Source organism: Gopherus evgoodei, chromosome 17, assembly GCF_007399415.2.
Source record: "Gopherus evgoodei ecotype Sinaloan lineage chromosome 17, rGopEvg1_v1.p, whole genome shotgun sequence".
NCBI classification, from domain to species: Eukaryota; Metazoa; Chordata; order Testudines; family Testudinidae; genus Gopherus; species Gopherus evgoodei.
Genome location: NC_044338.1, coordinates 8,135,869 through 8,163,365, shown reverse-complemented (window position 1 = coordinate 8,163,365; position 27,497 = coordinate 8,135,869). Strand labels below are relative to the sequence as shown.

At 42.2% G+C, this 27,497-nt stretch overlaps 1 protein-coding gene and 1 long non-coding RNA gene across 3 annotated transcripts; one reads left to right on the top strand and one right to left on the bottom strand.

The window, feature by feature from the left end:
- Positions 1-8,294: 8,294 nt before the first annotated feature.
- DDX52 (DExD-box helicase 52) lies at positions 8,295-22,719 on the top strand. The gene is made up of 15 exons (XM_030536576.1): positions 8,295-8,462; positions 8,938-9,202; positions 11,482-11,621; positions 12,638-12,823; positions 13,203-13,346; positions 14,059-14,170; positions 14,921-14,993; positions 15,173-15,376; positions 15,777-15,867; positions 17,121-17,243; positions 17,502-17,652; positions 18,095-18,170; positions 19,051-19,122; positions 20,263-20,355; positions 21,465-22,719. Exons 1-15 carry the CDS (start codon positions 8,376-8,378, stop codon positions 21,517-21,519), a joined length of 1,872 nt encoding a protein of 623 aa, XP_030392436.1. The 5' UTR covers positions 8,295-8,375; the 3' UTR covers positions 21,520-22,719.
- Positions 20,365-27,449, bottom strand: LOC115636457. Of its 2 annotated transcripts, XR_003996945.1 has the most exons (3): positions 27,378-27,449; positions 24,448-24,515; positions 20,365-20,414 (listed from the first exon to the last, which is right to left on the bottom strand). It is a non-coding gene; the product is annotated as an uncharacterized LOC115636457 (long non-coding RNA). The 2 variants fall into 2 exon arrangements; XR_003996944.1 differs by lacking the exon at positions 20,365-20,414 and having other exon boundaries at positions 22,116-24,515.
- Between the last annotated feature and the right edge of the window lie 48 nt (positions 27,450-27,497).

Genomic DNA, 27,497 nt, shown 5'->3' with positions numbered 1-27,497 from the left:
GACCAGGTTAGCAACACAGGGAACAGAAGGAGAAGACAAAAGCACAGAAAGTGGAAATGGACAGATGAATGCAGAAGCATGTTTCCTTGCTGAAAGAGAATAGGTACTACATCAATTCATACTGAGAGCTAAAGGACTGAGTGCCTGTTAATGGATCGGGTGACACAGCAGGGATCAGAGGTCACGAGTGCACTCAGATAGGCTAATTGGTTGTTATGTGCATATTAGCAATAATAATTTAGTATGGTACTAAGGGGGAAAATGATAGCTCAGAGGTTTACTTACAAAAATAGTAATATTACTCACATCATGTAACAGCTAAAACTGTGTAAATAATAATACTTTGAACTTATCCAGAACCTTTCATCTGAGGATCCCAAAGTGCTTTACAAAAACATTGCCCCATTGTATAGATGATGAAGTAGAATTATGATCCTTTATTTGTCCCTTTAATCCTATCTATATTTCTATAGTTAGATGCTACATATGAGGATATAGGGCCTGAGCCAAAGCCCGTCCAAATCAGTGAACCACTCCCCATTGACTTGGTGGACTTTGGATCAGGCACATGGATATCAATTATCAACCAAATGATGTCCCCAATTAAGCAAGGATGGAAGCATATGCCTGACATTCTGCATGTGCTTAGATTTGAATAAATAGGATTATACATGTGATTAAAGTTAGGCATATGCTTAAGCCATCTATGAAAAGGGGCCTTTGCTAGGAGTCGCCTGAGACCTCACACTTAACAGCCAGAGCAGAATGTAGAAGTTGGCTGTCAGCCAAATCCAGCAGTAGGGGTAACTCTGCAAACCCTCTGGGGTAGAAGCAGCTAGTGAGGGTGGCATTTTAAGGTAGGGGCTCTGTGCCGAGAAACATGGTCTGCACATTTTTTGGTGAACATCCTCTGAATTAGTGATGGCCCAAAGCACAACCCATCTCGACTGTGATTCCAGTTCCTGACAGGACTGATTTGTGCAGGGTGTTATGCCTGGGACTGCTGGCAGCTAGAACACAGGTGCGCATGTAGTGCAGCATTTTACGTGCCCCTATTTGGGGACTGTTTTACATAGTCTGTCAATGTACTGTGTATTTTGTTAGTACAGCTTCTAACTTTCTTCTTCTAATGACTGAAGTTGTATTTTTTTCATAAGGAAAATAAATGAAGATAAAATCATGAAGTTTTGGGGTTAAATCCAAATCCTGTTTTAGTCCACAGAAGTTTTGTTATTGATTTCAGTCCATACGTGATTAGTAGCAGTATTAGAACAGGCATTAGTCTTTTGTTTTATTCATATACAGACCTTCAGGGGACCTGAAGTTAGCAAGTGTAAAGGCAAATGCAAGGGGTTAAGACATCTTAAAGTTAATACACTGCCATTCTCAGTCAAACCCTGTTATTTCCAGTGCATTTTTATTTTTCTAACCACTAGCTGAGGTGGTGATTAATCCTAATTCCAGAGGTCTAAGAAAGGCTGTTGTTATTTACATTCTTCTTCATGAATTTCACTGTACTGTACGCCTCAGTAAGGATTCTGAAATTGATGTCCCGTGCTGGCATGTGTCCTCTCTTTGCCTTTGTGGGGTTGGAGTAATAAACTCCCCTTCAGTCTTCAGTCTTAAGGAATGTGCTTTGCTTTCCCCCCCTTCCACTCCAGTTTGGATCAATGGTAGTGAACAAAGAACATTTTCTTTTGTCTTGTTGTAAAGTTTCTCCAGTGCATACCTGAGAGGTGGCCTCCCCGTCTCATGTGCACATGGAAAGGGTTTGCAGCATGCTGCTAAACGCAAACATGCTGTTTTCCTATGGGATTCCATAGGAAAAGGAGATAATCAATTCTGGCCTTTTAAAATCTATTCAAGGCAAAATCCAGAGCCTCTTGATGTCAATGTGGGGTTTGAGTTGTGTTCTGTAGAAGCAGGATTTGGGCCTAAGGGTTCCTCTAGTAAGACAGGATTTCCCATATTATATCATAACATTGTCTGTTGTTTCTGTTTCATTAGTTGCTCAACTGATCCGTAAGGCCACTACTCGCTCCCTTTTCAAAGGCTTTGCCTATATTTGAGATTAGCAGTGATTCAGCCATTGGGGACCAGCTGATGGTGTAGCTGCACCAGTGAAAACCAGAAGTATGGACAAGAAGTTATGCTTTGCACTGGCTGAGATTACCCCAGTTTCAAACATCAATTACTGGCCACTGATTGTCTGCACATGGGATTCATTAATGTTGAATCTTCCCTTAGCACCCTCCTCTCCCACAGTTCCAGTAATACTTTGAGGGGCAGAAGGGATGAGCTGGCACTTACCTTATGGGGAGAAGGTGGAGAATTGCATCTATTTGACTGTATATCTCCCATTTTTATCCTTCTCTCACCTTTCATATGTTACTTGTCTTCTTAGGGCCTGACTTTTATTTACATTAAGGTCTCTTCACCCCACCAGACAAGCATAAAGAGGCCTTAGTATAAATGAGAAGCAGGTCCTTAGATTGTAAGTTCTTTGGGGCAGGGACCATATCCTTGCCTCTGTTTGTACAGTGTCCAGCACACTGCAGTCTGATCTTGATTAAGGCCTTTGGGTGCTACCATAGTATAAACGTTAAATAATAATAATAATAATAATAATTAATAATAATAACTAGTGCCTGAAGCTTCAGAAGCTAACAAATCAGCCTTGTAATGCATTTAGCCTATTGTGCAATGCTGTGCATAGGGGAACACACCCCACAAGCAGGGCCGGATTAATGCAGGGGCTTTAGAGGTTGCAGCCCTGGGCTAAGCGGGGCCCCGGTGCAGCAGGGCTCAAGCAAGCTGCCGGCATGCAGTGGCTCCGCACTGCTCCTGGAAGCGGCTGGCTGCTGGCACGTCTCTGCGGCCCTTGGCAGGGGGAGGAAGCTCCCTGCGCTGCCCCTGCCCCAAGCACTGTCCCTGCAGCTCCCATTGGCTGGGAGCATGCTGTGACGCCGGCCAGGAGCCACCTTTCATAAGCGCCTCCTGGCCGGAGCCTACACCTCACACTCCCTCCTGCACTCCAGGTCAGAATCCCCTTCTGCACCAAACTCCCTCCCAGAGCCCCCACTCCTCACCCTTTCCTGCACCCCAACACTGCCCCAGCCTGGAGCCCCCTCCTGCACCCAAAATCCCCCCCAGAAAGAAACTAATATAACAGCTGTTCTAAGGTAAGAAGTAGGCTATTTTGAATTAATTTAACTATATTCTACATGTTTTAAGACTGAAATGTAACCACAGAATGGCTTCATGTTAATTAAAAGGCAAATTTAGTATAGCATTAATAGCCTGGATGCCATATTATGATCATTTTGTTTTAAATTAGGAAAAAGAGTTGTATACGAGGGCCCCAAGAAATCTAAGAGCCCAGGGCCCACAGGACAGTTAATCCGGCCCTGCCCACAAGTGATCAGTTTATGTTCTGAAGTATGAGATTTAATTATCCCTTGTTTCCAGTGCAATAATTGCTCTTAAGGTGCGAAAGCTGAATACATTTCACAAATCTAAATCTGGGTTTTGCCACTTGTAGGTTGGTTCGCACTTCATTCAAGTTGAACAAGGAACTATGGAACTAGCTTGGTCAGTTTCACTTCCTAGATCTCAGTGCTTGTACAGAGATGTGATAAACTTATACTAGACTTGTCTCGCTTTTCTTAATTTCATAAATATCTTCTGATCTTATTGGGCCAAATCCTACTGAACCACTCACTCTGACGAAACTTCCATTGACTTCAATGGGAGTTTTGCGTGCACTACCAATGTAAAATTAATCCCTGAGCAAGGAAGGCTTTGGGCAATCCTGCCTAACATAATCTCAGGAAATATTTTTGCAGGTAGGCAGGATTTTAATGCCATTACCTTCCAAGACAATCAGTATTTGTATGATACATACAATTAAAATACTTTGCACTTATAAAATACTGTGCATTTGAGGAGCTCAAAGCACTAAAATGCACTAATGAAAAGCCTCTAAAGAGTCCTCTGAGATAGGTAAATTCTATACATATAAGGGAAACATGGTGTGGTTAAGTGATTTGCCCATGGTCACACGCTAAGACAGTTGCAGAGTTTCAGCTAGGTATAGGCTACTGCTATAACCACTACACAATGCTCCCACATTAGTATTTAGCACTACTTGTTTGTGTTACAAAAGGGCCTGCAAACCAATTGATGAAGAGATCATTTCCCATTTCCTCACTCTTGACTCCACTGACAGGATCTCTTGGGTAAGTGATGGATGTTTGTAGTGTATTTGAGATGATTTATAGTTCTTTGTTACACAAATTCTTCAGCATTCTTCCCCATATACCCTCCCAACCAGCCATTAGTCATTACATCTTAATGAAGATCAGGCAAGTGAACTTTGGTTAATGACCCTAATGATATTGTTTGGAGTTTCTCTCTTCTGAACTGTGTTTACTGTGGAAAAAAATGAATCAGTGCTGCAATACAAATGAAGAGCACACGCAAAATTGTTTTGTACATTGTATGAAGTCCCTGGGAGGGCACAAATACGTCCACTTGCATGCTGGAAAGTGAAAAGGTTGGTGGAGAAAGGGTGCCATAAATCAGACAGATATGGACGGTAGGGAGGATTGAACTGATGTAATTTTTCATCTCAAAGCTTGAACATTACAGAAGAAAAGTAACTTAAATATTCCAGTTGCCTGTGTTGCCTAGATTTCTCAGATGTTGGCAATATAAACAATTGGCCCATGAGAATTTTATTACAGAAAATATCTTTGGTGATGGTCATATTAAAATGTTGCTTAACTGGAATGTTGTTTGTTTTACCTTCAAGAACACTAGGACAAAAACTGTATCATTTGATCTGCTATAAAGTTTTAGCCGATGTAACTTGAATGTTAAGGTTCTGAAGGTTGTTATAACGAATAAATGCATGAATTAAGTTAAATGTTGATCTTTATCTATGCAAAGTACTCTGATGGGCCTGAACAGCTCTGCTTCAAATGGCCTATTTGTACTCTGTACTGGCCTCTTAACATTTTCTTGTTTAAGCATGGTATCTGATGATATGTATGAGACTGGATCCAATATAGCCGTACTTACAGTAGAAAGCATTAAGCAATGTACATAAGCACATGCTTAACTTTAACTTCGGAGTCACTTAACATTAATATGTGTTTAAGCACTTTGTTGTACTAGGGTCTAAACTCAGAAGGAAATGTCTATAGGATGACCTTAAATAGAGGACTGACCCAAATCCCTTTGTAGTCACTTTGGAATCTTTCCAATGACTTCAATGGGTTTTGGATCAGGCCAATAGATGAGATGCTAGGAGAGATGACACAGACAACACAAACAAGGCAACATAGTAATAAATTCTCAGTCCACCCTGTGGGAAAGTATCTGAAATTTTGTAACTCAGTTTTACATTTCTAAGTCTACATCTACAGTTGGAGTTGAGAATGTGATTCCCAACTCAAAGTGATATACTCACGATAACTCTCATCAAGCTAGTGCATTAGACACAGCTGCAGCAGCATGAGAGGTGGGATGGGCTATCCACCCCAAGTATGTGCCTAGGGTCTCAGATGGATACATACTCTGAGCAGGTAGCCTCTTCCACAGCTCATGCTGCCGCAGTTACATTCTAATTTTTGCATGCTAGCTCCATGAGAGCTATTGCAAATATGTCTTCTTGAGTTGGGAATCAACCGCTTAGCTCAAACTGTCAACATACCCTGTAATGCAGAGTGTTTCTGCCTAGTAGAGCTGATGATCCTAACTTCCTTGTAAAGTGATTGATAGGAAAGGGGTTGGCCTATCAGTTCTTTGCAACCAGCTAATTATACTGTAAATCAGGAAGATGCTGACATGTGTGAACAAAAAGTTGTTACAGGCGCTTTTGTCCTTCTATTTAAATGAGGTGCTCCTTTAAAATTAGGTGAAACAGTGGTGTAATTAACTTGCCATCAGGGATGTACAAGAGAACAAAATGCTGAAATGAGCCCTCATAAAGATGTTGAACAGTTTTATGACTTGGATGCTGCATTTGGTATTTCGGATTTGTTTAATAATCTGACATAAGTGACTAAAAATGTGTATGATGGAGAAAATAGCATCAAGAGCTAAACTCATTATTTTATCAGATTGTTTGTATTGCTCTTCCACCATTTGATACTGTGACACATATGTTCAGATTGCAAACATTCCAAGAGATTGGGAACAGGCCTGGATCCTGCCCTCTGCTCTGAAGGGGCACCAGGGGTTGTGGAGAGGAAAGATGCAAAAAGCTTCTTTTACACTCACAAGCCTCAGGAGTAGGATCCCAGCATAACATCTGGCTACCTCACTGGTCTGCAAACAACAGCTCCAACAATGACATCATAAATGAAATACTGTGATGCACATTTAAGGCATTGCTTCCCAGATAAAAAATATGCACACCTGGGCAGAAAGAAACTTAATGATCTGATGTATATTATTTAGCCTAAATGAATAATTGATGATAAAACATATATAATCATTGTTAGTACTAATACTAGAATTACAGTACTGCATAAGGATCCCAACTGAGAGCAGGGTGCCAATGTAGTAGACGCTGTCCAAACGTAAAATAAGAGTCATTCTCTGCCCTGAAGAACTTGCAGTCTAGACAAGACAAACATAGGGTTAAGGAGGAAGGAATATAACATACAAGCAGAGTGAAGAGTGATGATCAACAAACATCTTGTTAGTTCCAAGTTTGGGGTTTGGTTTGGTTGTTTTTTGTTTGTTTGCAATCATTTTAATAAAAGATCCATCTATTAGATCTCGACTGGGCATGTCCTAATCTGTGAGAGGTTTCCTGAAGGAAGGAATAATAGAATGTAAGCATTTGCTAGGCCAAAGCCTAGAAGCAGCAGTATAGAAGGATGCAATCCTGTTTCACAGGCACCCATAGTGCCACCATGTGGTACTAATATTCATATATGGCAATAGGTCATTGAGAATTAAGTATGCATGAGTCCCCCTAATGCCTTGAGGTGACATTTTAAAAAGAGGCTTAGTGATTACTACTGTATTTTTAAATAATGAAACTTCATGAAGATTATCTGTCAGTTAAAGAGACTCCAGATGCAAAAGATACCATATAGTGAAAGTAAGAGTTACTGTAGTTTGGGGAAATTAATTTCATTCATGCAGGCTTTTAAAGACATCACCATCCCACGTACATGACAATTTGATCTGATGTGATTTAATGTTTCAGTAGAACATCATTTGATTCAAGATGGTGTCATTTTAATGGAACAATATCATACTGCCACAATGCAGACATTTTTATACAATAATTTGGCACAATATGACATCTTGTTACAACAGCATCACGTTAAGACAGCTCTGTTGTCAAAATAATGTTTTGTTGCAATATGGTGATGTTTTGGAACAATAGTATCACTTACTGTTACACTGTGATATGACCTTTTGAAAAAAAATGTTTTTTGGATGCAATTTGGTTTATCGCCGTATGGTTAAATTATCCTGCCGCACACCTTGTTGTAGCACTTTACTTACCAGGTCCCTCTTTTCACCAACTAGTGGACAAGTGCATTTTTCAGATTGTGCAATAACATCTTATCTCAAAAAGTTCATAGGGAGACAGTTATGTCCTGATGTAATGATATTTTTAAGGCACATGGGTTACATTTTGATACAGGAGTACTGCACTCTGATAGCAGCAAAGTGACGTGATGTTCTTTTGGCTTGATATAATGACCGGGAATCATGATGCACTATCTTGCATTGCAAGGACACCATTACACAGTATTTTGATACAATCTCCAGGACAACACAGTCCAAGCTGTAGCTGCAACACAGCTCAGAGTTAACAATGATACACATTGTCCAGGAGTGCTCACTACCCAAAGTCAGTGGTGCACCCCAAAAGCTCCACATGGCCACTCAAGACGCTATGGCTCCGCGAATATGCAAACACAAAATAAATAAATGACAGCCCATGACGTAACATTGTAATGTGATGACGTGTCACCGTGACGCAGCGCTGCCATGCAACGTGTTGCTATGATGCCATTACATTGCACTGTGATCATGTGATGCTGTGACAGCATCACGTCACACTACAGTGTGTTGCCATGACATCACATCACCCTGGGAGCAGCCGGGCAAAGCCACGTGGACGGGGCTGTGAGGGACCCGTAGCTGACATGTGCCCTGGGGGAAAGGGACCTTCCGGCCTTGACTTAGCCGGAAGTGACGATTTTCTCCTCCCGGACCCACCTTTGCGGAGCAACGGGCAGCCCTCGGCCGCAGAGCACGCCGGGTAGCGCCGTGTTCCGGCCCATGCGCAGAGTTGAGCAGGCTGGGAAGCGCCTCGCCGCCGCGGTGCATGCTGGGGGAAGATGGATGCCGACGGGTTCTTCCGGAAGCTGGGGGCTGGCGCCAGGTTCGATGTGAAGCGCTTCAGCCAGGATGCCCGGCGCTTCAAGGTACCGCCCGGGCCGGGGTCGGGCCGGGCCAGCCCCCGCTGCGAGCCGGCGCCTGGCTCCGCCCGCCCTCGTGGTTCTGCCCCCCCCCTCCCCCGCCCCGGCTCCGGCGTGATGGGCTGGTTCTGGCGCCTTGGTCCATCTCCCGGCCCCTGGTTCTGGCCCTGAGTCTCGGCCCAGTCTCCGGGGGCGGGTCTCTAGCTGGGGTGCCCCGTCCTGGCCTCCGGTATTGCTAAGTGGCTGGTCCTGATGCCTGCCCGGTTCTGTCTCTGACCCTGATGGTTCCCCCGCCCAGATTCTGGTTCTGCCCCCCCGCCCTTGCTGGATGATCCGGCCCCAGGATCCCTTCCTCGGTTGCTGGTTCTGGCCCGCTTTGGTGTTTGTTAGAATAGTCAGTGCAAAGCACTTTTCATTGGTATTGGAACAGTTAATTCAGTCGGTTAAGTTCGTTCTTTCTTTTTTTTTTTTTACATTTCAGGTGGTAAAAGTGAGACACACTGAATTTGACTCTCCAGAGAGTCTTGACTTTTTTGGAAGCAAAGATACAAAGCATCCAGATGTTTCTGAAAATGGCCTGGGAACAAATGGCTCCAAGAAATCCAAAGTTAAAATACAGTCACTTGAATCGCACATGGATGAGAAAGCAGATGGCTCAGAAGAGAGGCTTAATGCAGGGACTGCAAGGAAGAGAAAACAAGACACAGGGAACTTTAAAGGGAAGAAAAGGAAGCGAAAGACCCAAGGTAGTGAGATTTTCTCTTCTGTACAAGAGAATGTGTTCTAATTGCTTACATAACAGAAACTGAATTTCAGTAACAAAACTGAGAAATCTGACTTGTATGAACAAGTGTAGGAATTACCAAGCAAAAAAAATTTCTAACACTAATAAATTGGGTAATAACAAATGCCATGAAAATCCTGCGAAGGAATACAAGCTCTAAAAGTCTAGTACTTGATTCTTGTCGTTGTTTTAAATATCTGCTATGCAAAGGTAATTTTTAAAACAACGGTTTTCTTAATTCCTTGCTTTTTGAGTTAAATTTCTTACTTAGATTAATTTAAAAATAAGTTGCTCACTGATGTCTTTGTATTTTAGTAATATTGAACTGTGATAACACTGTCTAGATAGTCCCATTCTGTTTTTAAAAAAAGAAGAGGAAGAGGTGCCAGGATGCTGCAGAATTCTTCCATCTAAATTCGCTAACTGCTGAAGTCTCTTGAAGCCTGATGGCAAACAATTTTGTTCCAGTATAACTATGTTGGTTTTGGGAGTGGATGCAGTTGTGCTGGAATAAAGGAGCCTTATATGGGTTTAGCTTATTCCCTTTCCTGTATGGGACTAAGTTATGCCAGTATGAGCACACTTGTACTAGGACAACTGCCTCAGCTCTAGGGATGTTGTCCTACTTTAACTATACTGTACACAAGGCCATGAGGTCTTATCTGAATTCTGCCAGGGGGCTATGCTTATAGTTGCAACTGAGCGGTATTCTTCTCTGTTTAGTTTTGTAGTTAGGTTGGAGGTGTAGGGTGCTTTTCAGTTAGGTCTTCTAGGATGCAGTTATGATTATATCTGGATGCAAACCATATTAGTCTATAGGTAGGAGAAGTAATAGCTCCACGGAAAAAAGAATATGTCTTTATACGCTATCTTAATGATAAAACAGTAAGGCCAGGTCATGTGATAGACTTTTGTTGGTATAGCTACGTCTGTCGGGTGTGAAGAGGCGAGAGCCCTGACTGGTATAGCTGTGCCAGCAGACGCCCCTAGGATAGACACAGTTATACTGGCAGTTCTGCACTTTTACCAGTATAAATTGTTTACATTGAGGGGGCAGTTTTACTATGTTGGTACAACTCTCAGCTTTGCCAATAAAAAATTGCATCTATGCTAGGAACATTTTAACAGTATAGGAATACCAATATATGGGCAAAGGGCTCCTGCTGTAAGTCATGAAATTGCATAATATCCCCACCACTGCTCTTCTGATATCTTGTATCTAGCACGATTGAATATTGAAAACAATAGTCAATTAATTTATTTAACATTTGGCATGGAATAATTGTAGTAAAATAATGGAAGTGAAAGCATTATTTATTGAATAGATTATTCTTGAGTTCAGCTCTTCTTGTATCACTTTTCCATAACTTTCAGATTTTTTTCTTTTTAGACTACAAAATTGGGGTGGGGGCAAACATCTTTATCATCAGATATTAGGAATGGCAATATACGAAAAACTGTAAGAGAACACTTTAACCTCCCTGGCCACACAATAGCAGATCTTAAGGTGGCCATACTGCAGCAAAATAACTTCAGGACCAGACTTCAAAGAGAAACTGCTGAGCATCAGTTCATCTGCAAATTTGACACCACCAGCTCAGGATTAAACAAAGACTGTGAATGGCTTGCCAACTACAAAACCAGTTTCTTCTCCCTTGGTTTTCACATCTCAACTACTAGAACAGGGCGTCATCCTCCCTGATTGAACTAACCTCGTTATCTCTAGCTTGCTTCTTGCTTGCATATATATACCTGCCCCTGGAAATTTCCACTACATGCATCCGACGAAGTGGGTATTCACCCACGAAAGCTCATGCTCCAAAACGTGTGTTAGTCTATAAGGTGCCATAGGATTCTTCGCTATCTTTATCATCTTACATGTCCTTAAAATACCTAGCACTCTTGGGGTGTAAATAAATGAATAATAGATGCTGATGCAAATGCAAATTAATTGGTCTGTAATTTATTTTATGATAAAAATCTTTGGAAGTTACCAGCTACATTCTTGACCAGAAGCGGCTGGAGAGATTTTTTGGCTGGCTGAGTTCAGGGCCAATGAAATAATCTTGCCAGAATGCAGAACTAAGGCTGAGCCTGCAACCATTTGATGATAACATTACCATTGACTTCATTGGTCTTAAAGTCAAGCTCTTAATGTCAGTTCCTCTTACTACGTTATTCTTTGACTTATAGATATATCTACCATTTTTTTTAATAATGCACATTCATTCAAACTTTTAGAACGTATTTCAGTCAGTTCTGTTGTGGAAAATGATGGGATATTGTGGATGTCCTCTTTGGAAACAAAGATTAAAGATACAAGAGAAAAGCAGGAAAAGAAACCCACTGCGGAGAAACTGGAACAACTCAGACAGCAAAGGGTGAGGCTTGCTTATTTAAATGTAGCTAAAAATAGTTGTGTGCTCATTTGTATGAGCATGTCATCTGGAAGCTGCAGTTATTTGCTGCGTTGTCTTTTGTGATGAAGTCAGTATAGTGTGACAAAAGAATTGGAAAATTGATCCAGATGTGCATAACTTACTAGTGTCACAAATAGGAACGAGGAACTTAATCTAGAGTCAGTTAATAACTCTAGCTATGATTCTATACAAAGACACGTTGAAGTGCTTAAGTTAATGCATGTAAATAGTGGACTACAGTAGAACCTCAGAGTTCGAACACCTCGGGAATGAAGGTTGTTCATAACTCTGAAATGTTCCTTACTCTGAACAAAACATCATGGTTGTTCTTTGAACATTGAATTAATACAGCTTTAAAACGTTACTATGCAGAAGAAAAATGTTGTGTTCTCTTTATTTTTTAGTAGTTTACGTTTAACACAATATTGTATTTACCGGGTTGTGTTTTTTTTTTAATCTGCTGCTACCTGATTGTGTACTTCCTGTTCCATATGAAGTGTGTGGTTGACTGGTCAGTTCTACTGTATTCCTATGTGTAAATTTAAGCACTCGAATAAGTCTTTGCAGGATCACTGTCTTTATCTGTAGTATAGCAGCTGTTAATGGAGGAATTTAAATGCTGACAATAAAGCTGTAAAGGTTGTGACTGTTCTGTAATTTTCTTCTAGGAAATGGTTTTAAACGTATTAAGTTTGAAAACTATTTAGAGCATTTCTGGGGTATTTTTGGGGAGGCATCCTGGTGTGGTAATTAAGAGAACAGGAATGGGAATCAGAGGACTTGACGTCAGAACTGAAAATAGGACCCAACTCTCCGTGTGTGAACTTGTTCAAGTCACATTTTCACATCTGTAAAATAATACCTTCGTAAAGGTGTTATGAGGCTTAATCAATTTATCTGAAAATGTACTATTGAAGAACAAAGTGGCTGCTATTCTTTTCTGACATGTTGTGTAATTTTTACATTTTGCCTTCTAGATAAACCATTTCAGAAATAAACACAAGATTAATATCCAAGGAACAGATCTCCCTGAACCAATTGCCACATTTGAGCAGCTTCAAGCAGAATATAAAATCCTGCCTAAAATAATGCAGAATATTCAAGCTGCTGGCTTCCAGGTCCCTACGCCAATTCAGATGCAAGCCATTCCAGTCATGCTTCATGTAAGTCTCCTTGTCTTACACTTTGATATACAATGAGATGGTATGACTCGGACAGAGAGTTCCCATTCGGAATATGAAAATGTTACTTTAAAATAAAGTAAACATAGTACTGTAGTTCATACTCAAATCTTGTGATGGTATAACTAGTGGAAACATCTATATGTTAACTTCCTCAAATTCAGTATTTTTCTATTGCTAGGAAGGCAGTTTAAATATAACCTCAACTTGCAGTAGGTGCAAATATGGTTGAGGTAACACAGTGTGAGAAGCTTAACGTCTGCATTTCCTGATTGATTGATTTATTGCTAATGCAGCTTTTTGCATTCAATAAAAAACACTAAATGTAAATGTTCAGCATTTTCCCGTTTTATATTCATAGGGTCGGGAACTTCTGGCTTCAGCTCCCACTGGATCAGGAAAGACTTTGGCTTTTAGCATTCCTATTTTAACACATCTGAAACAACCTATGAATAAAGGATTTAGAGCTCTGATCATATCGCCTACCCGAGAACTTGCTAGTCAGGTAGGGATTTTTTTTAAGTTGCCATAGAATAGTTATGCACTGTATTTGTAAGTACTCCCATTATTCTGGTTCAGAAAAACAGAAGCTTGGTGGACCTGTTTTTCTTTCCTACCCTCAGACTTTATCTGATAAAATTCAAGTGTATATGAAAGAATGTTTAAAGAAATGTTTGTCTTCTATGCCTACTATGCTTTGGGGTATTAGGAAATGTAAAGACATGGTTAGAACAGGAGACTGGGACTCAAGACTCCTGGATCTTGTTTTAAAATTCCATTACAACTTTTAACAGTTATGCTCCAGCAGATAAGCACAGGAGATGTTAGTGCTGCCTTATTTTCTGTATTTGAGGCAAAAACATCCTTTTAAATGTCTTAACTCAAGTAATCAATTTCTGCCTTGTTCGTGGAGTTCCATTTTACATCAATGGGAGTTTTGTGTATGTAGTGAGAGCAGCCAGTAAGAGTCACACTGTGGCGTGCAGACCCGTGGGGAGAATTTTGTGCAAGTGAATAATTCAGGTTGGAAACCTGAGTTTTGTGATGTCAAAAATACTTCAATTTAAAAGTTGTTGTTTTTTCCCCCCAAGACGATCTGAAATCTGAGTGTTTTTTGAAGCCATGTATGTATTACACTCTGTGTAGGGTTTGTGTGTCTTTTTGTTGTTTGTTGTTGTTCCAAAAGCTACCCCACTATGTATTGTTGTATATTTCAGACACACCGAGAGCTGGTAAAGCTGTCTGAGGGGACTGGATTCAGAATACATATGATCCATAAAGCAACTGAAGCAACCAAGAAGTTTGGGCTCAAATCATCTCAGAAATTTGGTAATCATTCTAATGACTGCATAGGGATTCTCTGAAGCCTTTGAAATCTAGAACACAAGTTTTAAGTGATGTATGATTTAAACAGGTCAGTAAGTGCCATCCAAGTCCTGTAGTTACTTGCTTCTGTGAATACAATATCCTTGGAATCAGGACATTTAAAAAAAGGTGGGAGGAAGAGAAATAGCTCCAGAAATTAAAAAGGGAAGAGCTACCTCTGCTGTACAAAACAAATGCCACTTGAATACTGGAAAAGCGCCTTGGGGTGGTGAGGAGAAAACAAGCAGTCTGATAACTAACTGTGCTGTGTCACTCAGTTGTTGGAATACAGGCATGTAGCTGAGTTTGGCTCTGGAAAGCAGAGAGTGGCAACCACTTCAGTTTTTTGTGGTGGCTTATTAATGCAGAATCATTGGGCTCTGCCATTGGAATCTTGTCCACCGCACGTTGTGAACTATATCTACTTAACAAGACTTCTAGCTTTTATATAACTCTGGATGTTTAAACATAAGGACGTTGTGAGGATGTGTTAAGTAAATAAATAAAAACGAACAGCTCCATTTTTACAGATGTGGTAATCAGAAACACAGGGAGATGACCTGACACTGATTTGCTGAGAGGCTTTGGGCGAGTTGCTTCAAGGATTAGTGCTCTTGGATCCAAGGGTTGTGCTCAGACCATGCTGCATATCTATTTCAACACGATTTTTCCCCCCTCCTACTTCTCTTTAACATTATTTTGCTTTTTCTATAGATATACTAGTGACTACTCCAAACAGACTCATTTATTTGCTGAAACAAGATCCTCCAGCCATAGACTTGACAAGGTATGAAGAGGGTTTTTTTAAAGTTTGTTTTTGCTAGTGACTTTCTTCCTGTCAGAATCTCTGAACAAGTGCTAGATCTGTGCATGCACAAAATTTAAACCTATGATGTCCTTTCAGGACTTGTATTTTTCTCTCGTATAAGCTGCTACTATTGAACAGAAAAATCTTGTTTTTCCTAGAGTTGAATGGTTGGTGGTTGATGAATCAGACAAACTATTTGAAGATGGGAAGTCGGGGTTCAGAGACCAGTTAGCCTCCATTTTCCTGGCATGCACGTCCCATGTTGTCAAAAGAGCCTTGTTCAGCGCAACCTTTGCATTCGATGTAGAGCAATGGTGCAAACTCAACCTGGACAATATCATTTTGGTGTCTATTGGAGCAAGGTAAGGGTGCAGGTATTGACTCGGTCTTCTTTCTTGTGGGATCTCCTGTCTCATTCAGCCAGCTGTTGGCCCCTACGTAGGCAGAGAACTACTTGCGTCTCCTCTCCGTTTAGTTGTATATTCGTCAGCTGTTCAACTGCTGCCACAGTTTCAGCATCTCAACGATCAGATATGCGGGGCAGTATTATGCATGTATGGGTCCTTTCTGTGCAACAGGGGAAGGTAGTGTTCTGCTTTGAGTATTTAATCGCTCAGAGTAGGGAGCATTACCTTGAGGAGGAGAGTGTATTGGAGAAATTACTGCAAGATGTGAAGTATTTCTTTTCTCAGTAGTAAAATACTTATACCTGTGAGACTCTAACAATGGCTTCTTTCTGTGTGATTTGATTTTTTGTTTCAGAAACGCTGCAGCGGAGACAGTAGATCAAGAGCTCTTGTTTGTTGGCTCAGAGACAGGAAAACTACTGGCAATGAGAGACCTAGTTAAAAAGGTAGCTATGGGTGACAGAGCACCTTCCTCCCTGCTTATTAACTTACTAACGCAGCTGCAGTGCACAATGTGCTGCTCTGGAAAAAGAGCGAATGTATGTTTTGGTCTCAGTTGTTTAACCCAGAGTCACGTAAAATAGAGACGAAATTTCTACGGTTCATTGTCAACTAAATTTTACTTGAGAATGTATTTTTGTTGTTGTTTTGTAGTTATGTAGCCACTCAATTCTTTCTTCTAGGTCAGGACGGGCAAACTTTTTGGCCTGAGGGCTGCACTGGGTTTCTGTAATTGTATGGAGGGCTGGTTAGGGGAGGTTGTGCCTCCCCAAACAGCCATGCGTCGCCTGGCCACCACCCCCTATCCAACCCCCCCCCCCCGCTTCTCACCCTCTGCCAGCCCCCCCAGGACCCCTGCCCCATCCAACCTCTCCTTCTCTCTGTCCCATGACTGCCCCCAGATCCCCTACCCTTAACTGCCACCCGCTTGCCCCATCCAACCCCCTCTCTCCTTCCTGACTGCCCCTGGAACCCCTGCCCCCCGCCATCACATCCAACCCTTCCTCTCCTTCCTGATTGCTCCCCCAGAACCCCTGCCTCCATTCAACCCCCTTTTTCCCCGCCCACTCACCACCCCAACCCATCCACACCCCTGACCACCACCCCCAAACTCCCCTGCCCTCTATCCAACCCCACTCCCTGCCCCCTTACCGCGCTGCTTGGAGCACCGGTGGCTGGCCCCATCGCTGCACCAGGACAGGCAGCCCTGCCGCCCGACTGAAACCAGCCATGCATCATATGCTGGGCTGGGCTGGGCTCTGCAGCTGCGCTGCCCCAGGAACTCGCAGCCTGCCACCCAGAACTTGTGCTGGCGGCGCAGTGAGCTGAGGCTGCAGGGGAAGGGAGAAAGCAGAGGAGGGGCCAGGGGGTAGTCTCTCGGGCCAGGAGCTCAGGGGCCGGGCAGGAGGGTTTCGTGGGCCGTAGTTTGCCCACCTCTGTTCTAGATTGAAAAACAGATTGTTGCTTTCTATGTGGCAAATTTAGTCCTCATCCCAAAGCCCAGGTGTAATGCATCTAAGTCAGAATCTGATTAATCCAGGCCTCAGGAGAGTTTTGTCAGTCAAAAATCGCTGTCCGAAATGTGAACTATGCAGGCTGATTAAATCCATGGCAGCACAGTACTGAAGGTGAACTGAGATGGGAAAAGGACTTGTAAGCAGAAACCTTGAGAGCCTTAAACAAGCTTGTTCTCTTGCAGGGGTTCGCTCCTCCTGTCCTTGTTTTTGTGCAGTCCATTGAAAGGGCTAAAGAGCTCTTCCATGAGCTTGTTTATGAAGGGGTCAATGTGGATGTCATCCATGCAGACAAAACACAGCAACAGGTAGGAATCTGTAAATGCAGTTGTCTTGTACAGAAACTGTTCAGAAAGCAGATTGTACAAGCTGTCATGTAAAAACTAGAACATCCATCTGCGGTAGTTGCATGACAAGTGGTCTTGTGTCATGACTGTATGGCCTTTTGTTTGAAGGGAGGGTGGGAATTGGACATTCTGTTTAGTATAATGTTGGCAGATATCAATACCTCTTCCATTCTCAAACTGCTAATTAGAAGGTCACTTACACAATTTGTGTTTCGCCAGAGAGATAACGTGGTACACAGTTTCAGAGCTGGAAAGATTTGGGTGCTCATCTGCACAGCCTTGCTAGCACGAGGGATTGACTTCAAAGGAGTGAATATGGTCATTAACTATGACTTCCCAGCCAGTGCCGTGGAGTACATCCACAGGATAGGTGAGTAAGCGTTCTTGGACAAAGGAGGATGTGTGGACTCGTTCTCTGTCTGTGTTAGCTTTTGAATGGAGAGTGTTGTCTGGTGTTTAGAGTGGAAATCTTGCCATCAAGCCTCCTGGATTACCCCAACTCTGACACTGACTCTGCTACATCATTTAACCTACTTCATGGCTCTGTTCATCCATCCGTAAAACTGGGTTTCTCGCATACCTCCAAGAGGTTTTATGATCTCTAATTCTTGTTTGTAAAGTGTTTTTATATCCTTCGTAGTTGCAACTTGTTACTCTTACTCACTATGAACTACGTGGCTAAATGAAAACTGCTAAGTCATGTATTGGCAAACTGCACTTGGTGATAGTTAGGGAGGAAGAATTACTTCTTCTTCTTTAAGCTGCTGGTAAGTATTAAAGTAAAAACACTTAACTTTATTGGTCTTTGACAGGTCGTACTGGAAGAGCAGGACACACAGGAAAAGCAGTTACTTTTTTTACTGAAGATGATAAACCTTTAATACGAAGGTAAATTGGGAAATGTGACAGTGATGCTCCTTAAGTTTCACTCCCACGTTGTGGGATCCTTTCTTGGGACAAACAATTACCAAATGGTTGTGCATTTGGTATTGAATTCCTCACCCCAGCATAAAAGTTTCAGTTCTCAGCTCTCCATATTTGGACTTGCAAGGTGATCTGTCACCAAATTACCCTTTAGTGTGGGAAACTTAACCTTGATGTGTTTTGTGAATGTACTGATAGAGAATTCAGCGTCTTCTCACTTGCTGCACTCAAACCCAATAATCGCAATACAAGGGACTGATATATTAACAGCACAGTTTATAAGCATGCAGTGAAATATCAGGGCTCGTTGGTGGAATTGGTGAACGAGTGACTTTTTAATAGCAGTAAGGCCAATGCAATTGACCTGGTCTGCTACGTAGCTGTGGGTGCTATTTTTTGGTCCTCCTAAGTCTCTTGCCTTGCACTATCAAACAAAACTGCTGATAGTTTTTTCAAGAAGCTTCTGCATTCTGCAATGGTTTTGAACCTATGGTCCTAGTCTCATTCCTCAGCCTACTGATGCTTGTGAATTAAGTCTTTGGCAAAACTTTCCTTTTTGGCTTCTCATTACTCCAGTCATTTACCTACTATAGTTAACTATACTAATGGAATTTTAGTTGCAGTTCATTACAAGCCAGTGAACTTGAGTGTTTTGTTTTCGTCTGTATCATTTGATTGTTACTGTTTTCTCTTTCTGCTTCAAACTTCCCTGGCTCATTTCTTTTCCTTGCAGATGAGAAGTAACCTAACTACTTCCTAGAAATAGTTGTTCTGCATTAAATAACTGTATATCTACTCAGGAATTCAGTACTTTGTTTGATATTTCCCCCTCCCTCTCTTCCAGTGTAGCCAATGTTATCCAGCAGGCTGGCTGTCCTGTGCCAGACTACATAAAAGCCTTCCGCAAACTGCAAAGGTAAGGTTACTTTAGTTCCCTCTTGTGATTCGTGTGACATTTGAGATTAGGAGAGTTGCAAGCAATCTGTTAGATATTGCTCTTTCTGTGCAGGTGCTTTCAACTTTTCTTCATACGTATTGTCAGAATTAATATTCGAAGTTATGAAAGGTAGTTAAAATGGTGGCTGGGTAGGGGGGTGAAGTTTGATGTTGGCCTCTTGTTTGTAGCACCAGGTGCATTGAACAGATGTGAGCAAAACACATTAGTAAACATAATTAAATTACGTGTTGTGTGGATAAAAGCAGGACAAGAGAGACTTCCAAAACTTAACTTCTTTAGTAGTTTGAACTTAACAAATCAAATACAGATATTTTCATTTTTAGTCTGGATGATTACACTGGACAGTTAGAAACAAAACAAGGAATGTTTTGCTGTAAGGGAATATGATTCCAGTTTTTCTTCCGTCTGATTATTTTACATGTTTACATGGGTAAATTTATAGCTGCACTTTTAGGAATAAAAATAGCTGTTCCCAGAGTTTCTTTTTTAAGAAAGCACTTGTCTTAAATTCTGTAAAAACAATTATCTCCTTTGAAGCCTCAGGTTTCTAAGAATCCGCTCCTAGCATCCCCGTTTTGCATAGGTGGTGCTCATTGCAGGTTCAGAGCTCTAATGAGCATAAAATCCTGGAGGACTGCCAGCCTCTAACAGCCCAACTGCTAAGATTGTTTCTGGACGTTTGCTGAAATTTTCAGTGTGTTTATAAAAAAACAAAACAAAATAAAATACTACTTATATTTTTTTTTCATATAGGTCTGACCACTTTTAACACAAAGCTAGAAATCTGTTTGTATATACCATTGTCCACGTGTTTCAGAAATGCATACTATTTTTAAAACCTATTTAAAATAAAGATGGGCTTAATGTCCAGAGGGAGGCAGCCACTCTGGGGCAAGGACAGAGAAGGGGAAACTCTAAAAAAGCAGGCTAGCTGAATTGTTAAATTCTTGGAATAAACCAGCTGTACAAAATGTGCATTAGTTGTTGGGAATTATTTTCTGGAGGATCTGCAAGTATTGTAAGTACCTAGTATTATTTCAGATGTTGAGCTTGCCTTTAACAGAGCCTTAATCTTATTTTCCTAAATGCCATATTCAGCAAACAAAAGAAGAAGCTGATTAAGAAACCATTGGAAAGGGAGCACATTCGTACCACTCCTCAGTACTTACTAGAAAAAGCCAAGAAAAAAAAGTACGTACCGTAGTTTCTTTCTTTCTAAAGGGCCTGAGGGATAATCTGTTTTTATTGACCTACAGGGAGAGAGTGAACTTTAGATTTTTTAAAAAAGAGAAAATTGTATGTAAATTTGCTGTTTACATGGATAGCTCAATTGACAGCTCTAGATACATTATCCACAACATAGGTCCAGCAATGGCACCAGCGGTGCAAGCTTCCCCATGTTTCCCTGTCAGTGTGCTTCATACCTGAACTGGATGGCTCAACTCTGGTCCAATCTCAGTAGCCAATTCAGTCCTTGACTTCTCTGCTGAGACTGCTAGTAAGGGTGCCAATTTATAGTGGTGACTCTTCGTGCGAACATCTGTTCATTGGGAACCAGATTGAGGCCAGTAATTCCTTTTACATGCCACCAAACTACTATTGAATGGTAGCAATTCAGCTCATTCTGAAGCTGGGTTGAATTTGAACCTGTGACCTTGAAGTATAGCTCTCCAGACAGCTGTCAATCACCCGAGCCAATCCACTCTCCTTCCTGGAAGTTTTTAAAGAATATGAAATATTAACAGAAATAACAAACCTGTAGTCACCATTCACGGTGGCTTAACCTCTGCAGTCAAGAATGTCTGGAATCTCTCTCTCTGGGCCAGTGGAACAGATTTCCAAGGGTGTGGGCTTGACTGACAGAGACACACATCTCAGTGTGACATAAGACGAAGAGAAACAATTGCTCATTTGAAGAGGCAAAAGAAGGTTGCTGGATCGTACACTGGGTTACTACAAATGATGAATGTTTAAATGATGATGGTATAAACTCATCCCTATTTTAGGACCATGTGAAACTGGTTTATTGGTCTAATTTGAGTCCCTGTTTGTGTACGTGGGGATCTGGCACAGTTTGGTCACAAAGGCCCAGTACTACATTAGAGATAAATACATCTAAAGATTGTTGCTGTTAGATTCTTGTTTTATATTAAGTGCACTGAATGTTAAAAGTCTGCGATTTAAGTAGGCAAAAAGACATCTGTAATGGGAGGCTAATGAGTGGTTCAGATCGTGATTCATCTTTCAAGTATACATACGCTTGGATGCATTAATCTCTAATTTGTTATTCTTTCTCTTAGGAAAATTATCCAGAAAAATATTAAGGAAAAGAAACCCAAGGAAGCAAACAAATGACTCTCAATTACAGACTGGTCCAGAAAGTTGACTACATTGTGTGAATGATCCTGCCACCTGACAAACTGAGTTTGAAACTACTCACCTATTCGAATCTTAGACATGGAAAATGTAGGATGGCAGCAAAGGATTGGGGAAAGAGACCGTGATCACTCACTGCCAACATTTCTTCCCTTTTTTATATATATATTTCGTGTTAACACAAGAAAATCCTTAATGGAACACTGGTAGAGGAAGTCCATCAGAGTACTTCTTATAGAAGTGCAAGAGCATGCTCCTGTAATAACATACCCCAAGCATCTGAGCAGTTGCTCACAAATAGCATCTACTTGGGTTACAAGTATTATGTGGTTCATTATCGTTTCTTGAGAACACTGTTTATTCTAGATTGAGGTATAAAACCACCCTTCGAATGTTTTCTAAAGTTATAGCTAAGGGGGTCAGATATGTAAAATCAGAGCACATAAGCTTTCCTATTGTGCTGGGTAAGGATAGCTGTTGAAGATTTCCTTAAGCACATTGTTTCTGTTCATTTCGTGTACAGGATAGACTTCAAAGACGCAGTCTTAAAACTATATTTACTTTTTTTTTGGGGGGGCCATATAAATCAATTTGAAATAGATGTGTGGCATCACTTACAGCAGTAAAAAAGGGACAGGAAAGCATATCAAACAATTTTGTAAAAACACCACTGAAGCTTTATTGTAGGGGTAATCTTAAACCTCAAAATAGAATAAACGGGATCTTCAGAAGGAGAGTTCTAAAACAAAGATTCTTCAGTCTGTTCATATATCCTTTGCAGAACATCTATGCAGACGTTTCTTTGATTTGTTACCTAAGAAAAGGAACACACACACACCCCCTTCATTCTGCTCTCTCTTCACTTGTTAAACCCACTCTGTTCATACACTGTTTCCTTACCATGTAGTTCTAACAATGGGGTAGTGGCTGCTTCTTCACAAGGATGATCCTTTCACATGTGACACTCCTTGTTATTGGATAGCTCTGCTGCAATACACTCTCACTAAGAGTTCCATCTCCTCCAGGCTTTGTCACCGTTAATCTATTTTGTAAATAGATCCCAGCCATGCATACATTATCTACAGTAGGCTACTGCTGATTGTTCTGTTGAAGTCTGTAGCCATTTTCTAAGATACAAGTTTTGTAAAGTAAGACAAAATAAAAACTGATCAATAGTCACTTCAGATTCCTGCTTATTTCCAAGTTAGGCTCAGATTACATGACTTTTCACACGTCTGTTGTATGATGCCTATTAAAACAATACATTTATTAGGAATTATGTAGAAATTGGTGTCTTGTTCTGAAATTTAATCTGTCTGAATTCAAACATGCACCTATCATTTAAAAGATTTCCCCAGTTCTATAATATCAAGTCCCTACTAAAAGTCATAGAGGACCTTAGAGCTCAGAAAAATACCAACAGATGCCAGTTGGAGGTAAAAATTATAATGGGAAGTGTTTGGCAATCTTAAATAGAAGGGTTACTACCACTTCCCCATAATAACACTACCAAATTGTAACTGTCAGCGTACCAGTTGCTATGGTGCATGCTAAAGGATAGGAGTAACAGGAGGAAAACGATTAGCTTGTGGTCCTGGGTAAAATTCCTGGTCACTGTCCTGGGATCATTAGTGTCCATGCATTGCAGCCAGCATTTTATTTTTTTAAGGATTTATTTGCAAAAGAGAGTGAACTGCATGAAACTCAGTTTAGTTACTGTAGCAGGAAAGAGGCCTGAGTTAGATATGAATATGTGGTTTCTGAAAGTCTAAGTAGTACAACCAGCACTAGACCACTGAGCAACTTAAGCAGCCGTGAATCCCATCGTATGTACTATTACATTAATCTAGTGATGTTTATGCCATAGTTTTGTATGGTCTTTATACCTGGAAGATGGCAAATAGGAACTGTCTGGAATTTTCATGCTTCTTAATATGTTTGAGCAGGCTTCTTGCTGATCTCATGGAGAAATATGAACTACTGCTGCACAGTTGCATGATTAGCTAGCAGCTCACACATCACGTAATCACAGAGTGCTGAAATTAAAAAAATTCTGTACTTTTAGCCAAACACAACTAAAGTGTAGAGATACAATAATACTCCTGCTGCACTCTGAAAATGGGATGAGTCGCAAATTGACTTGAACATATTCCAAATCAACTAGCTCAGCAAGTATTTGAACAGCGTACTGTACAACGACTCCGGCTTTTTCTGATACTGGGAGAGGATAGTGGCAATACTGGGAGATGCAGGATTCCATCAGGACCAGTGCATGTATTGTATCCCATGCACTGCTGCTCCTCTGCAAAGGAGCAGCATGCATCCTCAGCTAGAAGATGCTGCCATCTGCACAAATGGTCAGGAATTTGAGGGAAATGGGGGCTGTGGGGTAGCTGGATTCTGTCCTTAGGCTCCTAATCCTGTCACTTCCTGCAGTGGAAAAAGACTCCTAATGCTTTTTTTCTTTCTTCAGGCTGTTCCCCAGGGCATCAAACATCCAGGGGACAGCTTCTAGCCTGATGCAGCTAATATAAAAATGACAATTGTACTGGCTGTTACTGTAGATCTACTTTTTCCAGATCAGAACTGAGGGAGAGCTGTACAGTCTTGTACATAAAGGGAATGGGTTTCTTTAATCACTGTTGGGAAGAGGAAAAGGAGGATTCTGAATTGCTTTCAGTTCTAGCTCTGGCTTGTACTTATAGCCTTAGGGTTGTAACATCTACAAGGTTGTACTTTTGAGACAAGCTGCAGGTCTTCGGGGAGAAGGTAGTGCTGAAAGGGCAGACTCCAACAGCAATGAACCTCAGACTACCTGCAACTTCATTTCTCTGATACAGCACAATCTCTCTCAAGTGTTTTTGGTGCTTCTTATAAACAGCGTGCATGCATATTCTGTTTACACACCTTTGTAAGATATTTGTCAGGAATAGTTCAGTAGACATCAAAGTACCATAGCAGGTGACGGTGTGAACCTTAACATCGAGACAAAAGTATAGCGAAATTTCCATTTTTCCACTTCTGCGTTCTGAAGCACTGAGCCTATTGAAGTAGGACCAGAGCCGCAGCTTTACCCCAGAAAGCAGCTTGATGTTATTTTAGACAAATGCTTCATGAGTTTAGATTCAGAGAGTTTGGTGTCTTCCTAAGGGACCCTCGTGAAACCGTTGCCTTCTGCTTCAACAAGCCAAATCTACACTCTGTCAGTTTTCTTCACCTGTTTTTGCTTAGAGGATATATGAGCCTGAGGAAAAGTGATATGCTTTACAAAGTCTGCTTTTTTTTTAAAAGAGACTAACCCCAAATGTAAATGACATAGTAACAATTATAAAATTGTTATAAGTGCATGGATATGTAGGAACAGTTTTTTGTTAATTATCCAAGATGTTTATGTAACTGAAGACATCCTGTCTAGCATAGTGCTCCTGGAGTATCACAACAGATTTTGTTTACTGAATACTAAGATAGCTTTCAGGAACCTTGAACGAGAGATTTACAGTTCTTAATCTTGCATTTCTACATCATCTCTAGCACAGGATTTCAAAGCATTTTTACAATACTCATGTAGAGTAGGTAAGTACACCCATTTTACAGAAGGGTAAATTGACCCAATGAGACTGTGACAGAAACCAGCTTTTCTGCATTCTGAGACCCTGTCTTAACCATTTACTCTACCCACACTCCCATTCTAATGAGTGCTGCTTGTTCAATGCTTTTTACTTCTTTGCTTGAGATTGGCAGTTTGATGCTTGAACTAGAAATGTGTAAAAAATGCTGTATGGATCATCTGCAAACTGCCCACATGATGTCAGTTTCACCTACATGAATAATGGCACATATGACTATGAACTATAATTAAATCATGCTTCTCAGTATAATCAGTTTCATCCTTTCCTATAAAAGGTGTTGATAATGCTCAGTTTTAAAAAGGTTTATAAGCACAGCCATAGTGTGGGCAAACTTCATTTGTACAGTTCTGGTACTGCATCTCCATGTTAACCTCCAGGACTCATGTTTATGTCTGTCCTGTGCCCATGCCCTGTTATAGCTCTGCTTATATGCATCTGACACCTGACCTCCTGCAGCCCCTATTATTCCAATGCCAGCCCTCTAGAGCAACACTTGACAGCTGTTCTTTAAAGCCCAGATCCTACAAGCACTTAAGCATGTGCCTATCTTTACTACCCTGCGTAGACCCATGGAAATCAAGGATTTATTTGAAATCAGTGGGGCTCCTCAAAGCAGTAACATTATGCACATGACTGTGTGTTTACAGGAATAGGGCCTACATTATGTGATGAGGACATCTGGGTGTCAGGATGTAAGAGACCAACCAAACTCAGTACTGGCGGTCTTAGGAGCAGGGTCTCTGCAGGGTGTCTGTGGGGTGACATACATCCCACCCCCAAGGGGGGCAGTGCGGGTTTGTCTATAGGGTCTCTGCAGGGTGTCTATGGGGTGACATACATCCCACCCCCAAGGGGGGCAGTGCGGGTTTGTCTATAGGGTCTCTGCAGGGTGTCTACGGGGTGACATACATCCCACCCCCAAGGGGGGCAGTGCGGGTTTGTCTATAGGGTCTCTGCAGGGTGTCTACGGGGTGACATACATCCCACCCCCAAGGGGGGCAGTGCGGGTTTGTCTATAGGGTCTCTGCAGGGTGTCTATGGGGTGACATACATCCCACTCCCAAGGGGGGCAGTGCGGGTTTGTCTATAGGGTCTCTGCAGGGTGTCTATGGGGTGACATACATCCCACCCCCAAGGGGGGGCAGTGCGGGTTTTTCTATAGGGTCTCTGCAGGGTGTCTGTGGGGTGACATACATCCCACCCCCAAGGGGGGCAGTGCGGGTTTTTCTATAGGGTCTCTGCAGGGTGTCTGTGGGGTGACATACATCCCACCCCCAAGGGGGCAGTGCGGGTTTTTCTATAGGGTCTCTGCAGGGTGTCTATGGGGTGACATACATCCCACTCCCAAGGGGGGCAGTGCGGGTTTTTCTATAGGGTCTCTGCAGGGTGTCTATGGGGTGACATACATCCCACCCCCAAGGGGGGCAGTGCGGGTTTTTCTATAGGGTCTCTGCAGGGTGTCTGTGGGGTGACATACATCCCACTCCCAAGGGGGGCAGTGCGGGTTTTTCTATAGGGTCTCTGCAGGGTGTCTATGGGGTGACATACATCCCACCCCCAAGGGGGGCAGTGCGGGTTTTTCTATAGGGTCTCTGCAGGGTGTCTGTGGGGTGACATACATCCCACCCCCAAGGGGGGCAGTGCGGGTTTTTCTATAGGGTCTCTGCAGGGTGTCTATGGGGTGACATACATCCCACCCCCAAGGGGGGCAGTGCGGGTTTGTCTATAGGGTCTCTGCAGGGTGTCTATGGGGTGACATACATCCCACCCCCAAGGGGGGCAGTGCGGGTTTTTCTATAGGGTCTCTGCAGGGTGTCTATGGGGTGACATACATCCCACCCCCAAGGGGGGCAGTGCGGGTTTGTCTATAGGGTCTCTGCAGGGTGTCTATGGGGTGACATACATCCCACTCCCAAGGGGGGCAGTGCGGGTTTTTCTATAGGGTCTCTGCAGGGTGTCTATGGGGTGACATACATCCCACCCCCAAGGGGGGCAGTGCGGGTTTGTCTATAGGGTCTCTGCAGGGTGTCTATGGGGTGACATACATCCCACCCCCAAGGGGGGCAGTGCGGGTTTTTCTATAGGGTCTCTGCAGGGTGTCTATGGGGTGACATACATCCCACTCCCAAGGGGGGCAGTGCGGGTTTGTCTATAGGGTCTCTGCAGGGTGTCTATGGGGCCAGTGCGGGTTTGTCTATCGGGTCTCACCAGCGCGCCAGTCTAGTCCCCAGAGGCCCTGACACAGGCTGTCTGCGGGCGCCGCAGGGGGGGCCCGGCCCGCGCAGAGGGCGGGGCGGGGAGGCCAGGCCAGGCCGCTCTGCCCCGGAA